We start from the raw sequence: 12,225 nt of genomic DNA on the forward strand, positions 1-12,225 counted from the left end.
TAAATCTTTCTCAAAAACTTTACCTGAATTATTGTGAAAATGAGACATTGAAAGTAGTAGCTCTCAATTTGTACCTTAGGGATTTTAAAGAAAAATCACTACCCATGTGAAAAGGCAACTAAACTGATAAGTTAGCTGATGGATTTAGATAAGCCACTGGTGTCTGCGTGATCATGTTAGGATATATAAGCTTTATCCTCCTGTAAGAGCTAGTTCTCACGATGGCAGTCTCAAAGCAAAGGCATGGCTCTAATTCATTTTTAATGCTTCTCCTGACTGAAGGAAAAGCCTGTACTTGACACAGATGCAGCAAAGACCTTTATGGTAGAGATAGATATTAGCTCTACTTTCTATACTTTCTATACTAGAATAAAATTTCAAGAGGTAAAAAACCCCAAAACTTTGCAGAATGGATATCTGTCTTGATATGTCAGAAACTGTCATCAGTGACAATTTTACACTGAAGATAACACTCTGTCTGAGCCGTTCTCAAAGAATGTGAATGATGTACTTAGTTTTAAACCATGAAGTGATCACTAATGGATGGGTTTATAGCAGAATGCCAGCAGTGGAACTTGGTATTCTCTGTATGTTTAGTAATCTCTGACTCTGGGATATGGATTAATATTGAGGTTTTTTGGTTCTGAAGCCAAAGACCTATGAGCCTTCCAAAGGCTGTTAGTCAAGAAGGCTATTTACAGAAGAAATTAGGTCTGCTACTGCTTTAGCATCTGAAAGTTTTCTCTTGTTCTGTAACTGCTCAGCACTCAGCTGTGGAAAGGCAGTCTATAATGCCTGACAGATTATTGTGTAGGTGCCCAGATAGGTGCTAGGGTAGAGGCACCCAGGTGGCCACTGCTTTTGTCATTGGATATCTCTTGGCATTCCAGTGTATTTTGCTAATAATCCTATATTCAGAAATGCAATTGGAAAAATCATTAATGCCACCTGATCGATTTTGAATTCTCCAGCTTTTCTATCAGTAGTTTAGAAGAGGATCAAAATTTTATAACCAAGAGCAGCCAACAGGGGGTATCCAGACAGGAATCTTACTGTGTTTAAACAATGTATTAGAAAAATGAAACAAAAGTTGTTGAGAAAAAGGTACTGGTGTTCCACTGAATTTCACAAATGGTTGCCTACAGTGTCCGGTGTACACTTTCCTTCTCTATAAGCTGCAGTATTAAAGTATTAACTCTTTGGTACGCATCAGCTATTTCGCTTGTTTAGTTTCTGAAGTAATGCAGTGTTGGTCAAGGTTCTGTCTATGGAATTTTTTTATAGCTTTATGGAAACTTAATATAGTCTGAGTTGACCTTTTAGCATGATTGTTTTAATATGTCAGGTATTTGTAAAACAGGAAAACCAGCAATTTATCAGTGTTCAGTGGCTGACCTTCATTGTAGTTGAAAGAAAAACATTTCTACAAGTATTTTTAAGATGATATGCTAGAACAGATTAAAATTTCTTCTGACCTGATCTGTTATGACATGTCTATAGGCAAAATGCGTTCCAAGTAATTGCTGTGGATGGGGTTTGCAGTGGAATAATTCAGTGTCTCTCTGCTGAAGACTGTATTGACTGGCTACAAGCAATAGCAAGTAACATTTCCAACCTCACAAAGCACAATGTAAGTATGGATCCAAGTAAGCCAGAAGGTTTCCCAATCATATTTGATTATAACTGTCATAAAAGCCTAATGGGTTCACACAAAGAATTATCTGCATATAAACAACGCTTGAGGCTGTCTGAGAGAAGTCAACTCAAGTTTGTCATCAAATCAGACTTTGTGAGAAGTCATTGAATGGGAAATTATTCTCCGCTACAGTCATATAGTTCACTTCATTGCTATCAGTTATTCGCTTCTTAGCAATACCAGCTAGGTTTAGAAACAAAGACCAGGCACACAGGAGAAAGCCAGGTGTGATGGGTAAGCATATATAAAAGAAAAAAATTCTGTACTTTCTTGATAGTTTGAGAAAGCACATCTATATAAAGACTGGTGTGATCAGGTCTGAATTAGATATTAGGTCTGTTTAGGTATCATTTAACACAAGGAGACCAGGAAGGTGCTTCTGTGGTATAGATACAGATGTTCAATATCAGCAAAGATTAAATGCATTTATGCTTCATGCAGTGTACTTTTATGATCTGATCTTGTGGGATAGATATCTCTTTTTATTGAAGCAAAAATAAATGTTATGCAAAAGTTTTGCCAAACTACTAGTAAGTTTGATTGAAAGGTCTTCTGGACCTGCCTAGGATGTATTTTGATTTTGATAGATGACATGTAGTTTTTCCTGTAGAGGTCTATATGATACCTTTCCTGTTTTTCCTAAAAAAATACAGAACACATGGGTAACTCCATTATTTTGAACTGAGTTATAACAAGGAAGCCCTTGAGGATTTAATTTATATTCTCTCAGATTTCCTTAAATCTGCTTTAGCCTCCCAGACCTGCCTCTGAATTTGTTTTTGTTTCAAATACAGGGAACACATTGAAGGAAGTTGTATTTCTTGGAGATTTATATTCAAGATGCAAAACTATGTTCCATCTGGCAGCAATATGTAAAAGTCATTGTATTATAAAAACGTGACAGACATGAATTCATCCACCATCTGCAAGCTTCCACGCAGTACAAGCCAACTTTATGGCTATTTATTCATCCTTACAATGCTGTTGCTGTATAGAACCCTCCTTGTCTCACTAGGCATCCTGAGAAATGAGGGTGCTGGTTTTTTCTCTTGCCATCTTTAATTCAGACTATTAATGATTCTTGCTACCTAAAGTAGTGCATGTACTTATAACAATAGATAGATGCACACAAATTTTATCTGATAGTGCTTTATGTAGCTCTGATGAGACTGTAATTATGGTTGCTTAGTGTAACTTGAATTTTGGTAATGCACTGTTGTTACATGATATATTTTCAGTTTAAAAATGAGTACAGTTTATAATTCTACAGTAGTTTCCATCAAATACAGCAACAATGTATCTGATGTTTTATAAAATGGAAATAGTAAATTATACAACTATTATGCCAAACGTTGTATTTACTTTATCCCAAAGACATCCTGTAAAGTAACTGTGAGAGTTAGGGCTTTTGACAATTATCCATTAATCTATTTTTAGAACTGTTCTAATTGTTCATAGCCCATATGAATTTATGGAAACCAATGAGACTGTCTTTTCTGTAGTATACTTTTCTTTTAAATTGTCAGTTGCCAGAAAGAATTCATTATTTGACAGCATATGTGATAACTTCATATAAGAAACATTAGAAACACAGAGGGAAAAAACCCAAACTGTTGCTCAGAACAATGATTAGATGTGATTAGAGGTCCCTGTATTTTCTTTCTTTACAAGATGGTTATTGACATACACATACTGTTGATGTTAGCATTTTTCCTCTGAGAGGCATTTAGTCACAGTCATTATCCCTTACTTTGGCATCCAATACCAAAGAAACAGAGAGAGTATAGGATTTTATTTGAACTTTTGGACAAATTGACTGATTTTTAGTTTCAGTTAACTTCTTATTTCTATCTAGGGATTATGGAAAATAATTTGTTACATTGAAATACCTTGTAGCTTATAGAAATGTTAACTTACATGCTCTTTCTCACGTCTCCCTTTTGAAAAGGAAGGAAGCAGATGAAAACAAGACTATAAAACCTAAATTGTTTCTGAAAGCATTTCCTTTACCAGTGTATCAAGTTTGGACTCTGTCGATTTGGGTGGGATTTATCTTGCCTAACTTTTGATGTCTTAAAGCAGAACATCTGAAGAGTGATCCTTATGATTTACTTTCGACATCTGTTTTATGATGAGATTAATTCCTTTGGGACATGTCTTTCTTTCCTTTGACTGGTAAGGGACCTTAGGGTGGTGAGTTCAGACTTCAATACCTAAGGAGATATGTATATCCTGTCACTGGTGTCTTTGAGGGGCCAGAGAGAGTTTCTCTGAATAAATCTGCCAAAGAAATGCCTGGATATTTTTACAAAAAGCATACTAGTCTCAATCAGAAAATCTGAATTATTTCACTTTTTCATACACAAGCTGGCAGAAAAAAAATCATCTGATGGTTCAAACCCCAGAAATGCGTGTGACAATAAATGCGTGGCTTTTTCTCCCTGTGTTCCCATATGTATCTTACAGTTGTGAAATGTGAGTCCCTGGCTCCAAAATCTCATGTTTGAGTCTATAGTTCAATTAAATTTTTAGAAGGATAATGTCAAAATCTCTTCTGTCATGATCTAATATGTCCACATCTGGCACAAAGGTGATGTGACTCAATTGCAGAATCACCAGTGTAGCCTGTATCTACCAGAGAGCAATAAGATAACAAAAAGGCAGGAGTAGAAGCAGAACCAAAATGTTTTGACATCATCAGATTTGAAAGGCAGTGTTGCTAACTGAATATACGTAATGGAGGCTGGAAGGTGGTGTCTGCAGGCAAACATTTTGCGTGCAGTGGTTAGACTATCAATCATTTTACAGTGTGAGATAAAACTTGTATTATGCAACAAGGTAGTTACTGTTTTAATGCAGAGATACAGAAAATTATTCTATTAAAGAAGACATTAAATAAAAATATCAATATGCTGACTGATCTAGTTGACTTCATTTCAAATTTTCATCAAAAGACAGACTTCAGGTATGCACTCTTTTTCTTCATATTCAGTAAATTAGAACTAGTGTCCTCCACTGTTTGTAGAATACTGAGAGGGATACTGCTAATTTTGATTTCTCTAGTTCCCCAGAAACCATGGAAAGTTTACATATGAGATGAAATACATCCCTTTAAAATTACAAAACATGGATTGATTTGTATATTGGTATGCAACCAAAGTGCATACTATAGAAACGCACTGTTGGAAGTGACTTAATATCACACTGTAATTGATGCGATGAATTCATAAAGACCATTCATTTCTGAAGATGGGTTTCTCTCCACCTTGAGTCACTTGAGCTACATTTGTGTTAAAATTCATCAGTTTTAGCAATAACCTCAAAACCCAAAGGGGTTATATTAAACCCAAAGTTCAGTCTAAGCAATCCTGAAACTGAAGTTCATGTGCTGAAATCTGAATATGTTAAATTGAACCTATACTTGGGAACTCTAATTCCTCTAAGAATTGATGAGGTAGAAAAGGGTTTTACCTCTTTTTGTTGCCAGTTTTGATGGCAGGCCAAAGACGATTAGAAAGGGAACAAGCTGCTGCTTCTACCTTTTCTTACCCATGCTCCAACTAGGAATTTTCAGTTCTGCTGTTCCAAATCAGCTATGAACTATTGGCCTTACCATGAACTTTTAAACTGTATTACTTTCTGTTGTACTTGATACTGATTTCTATTCTTTACCATCTATTTTGATAAAGAATTCTATGATGACGGTATCCAATAGGTCACATAACTTTTAAAGAAACTACGCTCTGGAAGAGTCTAAGAAAATACTCCAAAATCATGTGCACTATAAAGATCCACTGTTGCAAATACATCCCTAATTTATGTGGTGCAATTTTCAAGGGACTTGAAGGCAAAATTTTTAATGGCTTTAGCAAGGGTGAGATTTTACCCAAGGTCTTTTTCAAACTTGATTCAGCTGAAAATTATTCAGGTGCCACAAGATTCTATTCAAGTACTGCCAAAGAAAAAAAAAAAGACAAGAAAAAAAAAAGGCAAAAAAAAAGACAGAATCTTTAGGTCTTCATAACAAAAGAATAATAAAAAAATACATTGCAGTTAGCATCTTCTAGGATATAACTTAATAGAGTCTTTGGGAATTTATCCTCCCAACTCAATATTTGTCACTTTTGCCCATTGCTTTCTCTGTGGCATATTTTCATATAGTGAGTGCAGTGATACTTCTTTTCCCTTCTGTTCCCACTGCAACAATTGCACATTTGTGCTTCTTACCTTGAAGCTAGCACTTGATAGAGAAGAAACAACATGAACTTCATCAGACAGGAATGACAGGCAACTGAGGTAAGGTTGCCAAGCAGCAGGTGACAAAAAGTTAGTTTTAAATTTATTTTGAGAATACCTATAAGATCTGGCAAGATTTAGTTCACAGTAACTTCACTTTATTCCATCATGGTACATTTTCTGGGTAAAATAACATGTATCTGTGAAATTAATAAGGCACACATTGATGGTGGAAGTATGACAATAGTGTGAACGTGGTAGGATTAAGAAGTCTACAAACTGAGTATGAGTTTGGCACAATGTATGTGTTTTCCTGAACTTAAGCCTTTACTTTGAACAAAGTCCAAAAGTTCAGTTGAAATCATATGCTTAAAATGTAATACCTAATGAAAGAAACTGCTACTAAAAGGACAAATATATTTGTCCTCACTTTCACTGGAGAAAAGAGAACAATAATACCTTATCTTTACAATGCTGAAGTTTGGGTAATTGTATAGGTGTTCTGTAACTCACTGGGTAGAGGGAGAGGAAAAAAGTACAAAACAGGAGAAAACAACCCCAATTAGAATAATATGATTTGTTCCACTTGTGGGAATAATAAAATATTACTAGACTACATTCAGTGTTTAGTAAGTTATTGAAATAAATTAATAGTACATGTTTCATTTTTCTGGTGGATGCTACCACCAGTAAGAACATACTGTGGAATGTTATATTATGTGAATAAATCAATGATGTCACTCATATGAAGTGTACAGATATCACATTTTAATTTCTTAGTTGAAATACCATGGCAGACCATCAGAATACTCTGATGTTAGTAATTTTGGAATTTTCAGGGATTTTATGCTTTTAAATGCCCTGTGAATTGTGTATTACAATAATATTTAACTTTTTGTTGGTTACTAAGCTATGCATGTTTCGAGCAGATCCAAAAAGATCAACATTAGTTTCAAACCTCACACAGTGGTATATTCTGTGGTAGTGCAAAAGACAAATGCTGTCTATAATTTAGAAGTTGAAAGCCTTGTAAAATGAAGACCAAAACAACAGCGGATTATAGGAAGTCTTCAAAATATTACTAATAGAATATTTTTTACATATATGATTTACTTTTCCCAAGACAGAACTACTCAGATAAATTGGACATTATCAAATAAATGTACATTCAACTATTTTTTAAGCAATATTAGGCATTCAGGTGTTTACAGAGTTCTGACACTTAGATTTTTTATTCTGCATCCCATTCTTGACCTTGTAAAGGGAAGCCTATAGAGGTAGTCATTCCAGTACTGATATTTAAGTCTCTGTAGGAAAATTTAAAACTCTCAACTGGATACACTTGTAACATACTGCTGCCATTTTTTTTCCATATATGGTTCTCTTAAGGCACATAGATCTAAGTGAATAAATGTAGTCAGTGCAGCATCAAAATTATATAAATCAAATCTCTCCTGGTTTTTCTCCCCTTTTTTAACATAGGATGTTACCAGCCTGACATTTAAAACCACATCTGTTTCTATGTCACTGTTATTAAGTGATACATATGGCCTCATCTCATATTTACTTACATTGTGGGCAATTTGCTGCATGTCTTATTTTACTAACTTGTTGCCTGTACCTTGTTGACTGAAGAATTGTGGGATATTTTATATTCTTTTGGGTGTACTGATTTAGCTGCAAAGAAAACTGAAGTCTTGCCAAAGCCAAACTGTATTGCTGTTACTCCAGTGTGTTTCATCTGCACTTTTATATTGTATCTGAGTTTAAAGGACTATGTCTAGCATGTGGCAGGTCAGGAAAACAGTGCAAGAAAAGAATATTTCTTAGAGAAATATTTCTTCCAGAGTATTTTTTCCAGAATAGTCACCTTATCTGGGAAACCTGTAGCAAGGAACTTCTGTCTTCATAGTTGGAGCATTTGTTGTGCCACATTCTGATTATGGTGACAGCACTCATAATTAAGACATGCACTTTTGCAGTCTTGATTTGGAATATACATTGTAAACTTCAATTAGTCATGATAGCTTTTGAAATTAAATAAAACTGTCTTTCTGTACCAAACTTCTCCCAAATGTTAAATCTATTAATGCTATTTTTAATAATATCTTTCCAGTTTTGCTGTACATTCTATCACAAGTCTTGTAGTATTCAATAATATCTAATAAAAATATTCCCATCTGTATTACTATAAATTACCACTATACAGCTCTAAAATACAATTTAAGAGAAACAATGTCTTTAGAGACAATAAAATCAAAAGCCCTTCTTTTTAAATATTCTTCAAACAGAAGAACCACGATTTACCTGTTAAATGTAAGCCTTAAAAAAGAAAGCCAATTTATTGCAGAGAGAATATTTTTTCAGTTTTATATATGATGCTGTCACACAGCAAAAAAATCCCTGCACTTTATCTGACTCATGCAATTTTTTATGGAGTCAAACTAATTTGTAGCCTTGCACTGGTATTTAAATAAAAGCAAAACATCAGAATATTCAATACATAATTTAATCTATGTAGGATTTATATTAAGCTCTGAGACTCTTTCTCTTCCTTCATTCAATTATTATTGAAGGCTTAAGTTGACACACTATAATAAAGACTATAATCTGTTTAGTTACAAGACAGTTTGGAGGGATGTCATACTTGCTCTCAACATCCCACACTGGTGAAAGGTAGCAAGGAACCTGTAATTAAGAAAAAAAAATTCTCTTCGCTGATTTAAAGTGGCAAAGAAACGATGACAAGAATAAAGGAAATAGGAGCAGAGGAGCAGTCTAACTGGGAACGCAGGTAAGCCACTTAGGTTTTTGCAGAGAGGTAGCACATGGAAAAAGAAAGTACTCATTATAAGTTGCCCTTTCCTGCCAAAATGCCAAGCTGCCCTTTAAGTAGCCATTGGAGACTTCCAGCTACTTTAACCTAGTTTTTGTTGTGCAGTAAACTGTTCGATATTCCACAATTGGTTTATTTTAAGCGAGAGTGTGTTGAAAGTGACTGTTGAATCACAAACTGCTGTTGATTAAACGGCAACTGGGAACTGGGAGGCTAGGCAGTAATAACCTTTCTTTTTATATCCCTCCTCTTTGCTGTCTTAAAAAAAACCCCAAACATGAATATCTTTATTTGTATTTTAAAGCAAGGTTAGCTTGTTTCACATCCCTTTCCCTTTCCTCTTACTCAGTTTTAAAATATATTTCTAAAAGGTGGCTACATCAAAAGTTTTGTCTTTCTTCATCAACCAATTAAAAAAAAGAAAAAAAAGAAGTAAAAGTAATTGAAATGGACTCAAAAAGCCATAAAACACCTCAGGGAATACATTATTAGTAGGCTAATGTGTTGAAAGCACTTTCTCCGTTTGGTTGTCTTGCTTCATAAAGTGTCGTAGACATCCAGCGCATTCAGGTAGTGCACAGCTTACATTCACCTGAGGAAGAGAATGGACTCAAAGGAAGAGGCAGAGAGCTGGGGGAGAAGACAGGAATTTCAGTAATTCTGGGACAGTTTCAGGAGGTTGGGACAAACAAGCCCAGCTGACAGGGAAATAGGCAATGCAACAAATGACCACTAGGTAGAATGTGCTGCAGAGGAAATGAGCCCCAAATCCTTCAGACTTGCCATTTCTCTGCTGACAAAACATGTTATGAAAGTCTGTGACAAGTTTCTTATCTCCTAAAAATACCTTGCGCAGTTAAGTGGCAGCCATCTGTGGGGAGTCTGAAAAGTCTGAAATTGTGCTGATCGCCTATGTGGATATCAACATGATTGCAGGGTTGTTTGGGTTTTTTTTTCACCAGTTTGGTTATTTAAGAAAATAAGGTAATTACATACAAAACTTATTTCAAAGACTATCATTGAGGTCGTGAAGTCAGGCTTGAAAAATTGAGAGTGAAGCACCTTGTTTCATTCTCATTTCTCAATGCATCATACTCTGTGACTTACTGCATTGAAGAATTGTTATTTTGAATTGTTATATTGAATTCCTTTGGGGATTTTTACCTTTTTGAACTGTTTATAATGACCATATGAGAGGTTTCTGCTTTTTTTCTTTTATTTTTAATAATTGTTTCAAAAAATTTTTGAACAATTTTACAAGGTGACAAAAAGGTAGTTTCCTAATTGTACCAATCTGGAACTGTAGTACAGTGAAATAAAGGAAAATTTTCTTTACTGCATTTATGGAATCACTTAAGACAACTTTGATCTTAAATAACCCTAACTTACTTAAGAAGCAACATAAAGCACAGCTTCCTTTGACTTCTTTGCAATTGCCTGATTTTCTGCCCTTTCTGATAGTGTTTCAGGTTAGGAATCCTATAAAAGTTATTGGTCATAAATTAAAATATTTAGTTTAAATAGTTTTCTTGAATTAATTTAGGAACTTGCTGGCAAAGAGTGCATAAAAATAGATTTGTTGGGGAATGTAGCTGCCTTAAACATGAGGGGCTTTTTGCTTTTCTGGATTTGTCCTGATTCTTCAATACATATAACTTTGAACTTTGCTAATAAGGGAAACAGAGTTCCCAAAGATGCAGTGTTCTTCATAGAATCCTGAATTTCATCAGGGTTATTTCACCCTGGGAAAAGAACAGTATTAGATCACAGAATTAAACCCTATTCTTAAGACTAAGGGAAAAAAAGAAGTGCTTTAATGTTACGTGTGTGTGTGTATATATGTACATATACATACAAATATGTACACAGAGAATAAGATTTAATAGGTGTTAAATGTTAAGAAGGAAAAATATATTAAATCCATGAAAAATGTATAAAAAATTTTTTTGTTGCTTCATTTCTTTCTGAAATCAAACCTGCAATCTTTTGCTATATGGAATAATGTCTCAGAAGGTATTAATCACCTATATTTGATACATATTAAAATGACTTCACATTTTTTTATTTGATGCAGGTAATCAATACTTTATTCTCCAATTTTTGTTTTTTATGAGCCAATTATCAGTAATGCCTGGGTAGTTGTGAAGAGAGCACTTTATGTCTAAAGTGTACATACTGGGTTCCTAAATTCTATTTTGATATATGAGATCTACTGTGTTAGGAAAGGTAGTCACTAACTTTTAGATATAGAGAATGAGGAAATCATGAAACACTTCTGGAAAGGAGGTAACCAGGTAGTTAAAGAATGCCTGTTCATCTCACCTGTGACTACTTAATGGTTCAGTATCATAAAATACAACATAAAATGCAACTGAGGAAGAACTTGATGCCTGTTAATCCTTACACTTACTTTTAGCTATATTAGCAGAAAGATGATGGAAGGTCAATGTAGATACACAATTTAGCTCTTCAGCATGATAAATTCCAGTTTTAGTCATGAGGCTACTTTTTGAATGTCATAAGACAAACTTTATTTCCATTTCAAATTACTTATAGGTATTCTACTACTCTTCCAGTGTGATGCACTGAAACCACATAGAAGATCAGTAAAAAGTATTTTTGTAGCCCATTGTGTCAATAACACACCATTTAAATAACAGGATAAAGTGATTTTTTCTTTAGATCAAATTGTTCAGAGGTAAATTTGAATATGTGCAACTGATCTATGTAGAGGTGATTTATTTGCACGTTTCATAGGTTTCCTGTTTGTACAGACAAGAAGTCTTAATAAAAAAGCAGATTAAAATAGTATATGTCCAGATTCCAAAAATTTTCATAAGTCTGTTGGTGAATGATCACGCAAACTTATGGCAGTTTTCTCTGGGGAAGAATCTGTTACCTGCCAAGCAGAAAATATTATTTTCATTGTGTTTATTTCCTAAGGTAATGAAAAGGATGAAAAACTTCCTATGGTTTGTCAACATGCTGCGGCTGCTCACATAATTCAGCTGATTTAACATCGTCAAAGGAGTTTTAGAAGTTCATCTTTTCTAGTATCTGATTGCCAAGGAACTAGACTTCTCTTTTTGTAACTACTTTTTTGTAAAAACTTAGGAATTCAATCTAATTTAGCTAAATTAAGTGATCGCACAGAATTGTTAGGTGTTTGTCCCTGAGAAGGCAAGATCCTCTCCACCCAAACTCCCTACATAGTCAATGGATAGAAGAAAATGTCTTTAAGACTTGAAGTGAACCAGTCCTCCTAACTTAGGCACTTACTTTTATCCCATTAATTATATAAAGAATGCAGACATCTCCAGAGGGTAATTAAATCTCCTTGAATTAAGTACCTACCTCTCCCACTTCTAATAGGAAATGGCAAGACTGTACTTTAGCATAATAGCCTACAGGTAAGAAGAGTCACTGTGACATGAGAGACAGGAGCTCTCTGTGCTAC

The 12,225-nt window shown here is 34.5% G+C and overlaps 1 protein-coding gene across 9 annotated transcripts in view; it reads left to right on the forward strand.

Moving 5' to 3' along the window:
- The window catches only part of SNTG1 (syntrophin gamma 1), a 357,847-nt gene that overhangs the window by 255,691 nt on the left and 89,931 nt on the right, over positions 1-12,225 (forward strand). For all 9 annotated transcript variants that reach the window (XM_052787869.1, XM_052787873.1, XM_052787876.1 and 6 more), the window contains one exon: positions 1,501-1,630. In XM_052787869.1, coding sequence (XP_052643829.1) covers positions 1,501-1,630 — 130 coding nt within the window. The remainder of the gene's footprint in view (positions 1-1,500; positions 1,631-12,225) is intronic.

Source organism: Harpia harpyja, chromosome 5 (assembly GCF_026419915.1).
Source record: "Harpia harpyja isolate bHarHar1 chromosome 5, bHarHar1 primary haplotype, whole genome shotgun sequence".
Classification (NCBI taxonomy): Eukaryota; Metazoa; Chordata; class Aves; order Accipitriformes; family Accipitridae; genus Harpia; species Harpia harpyja.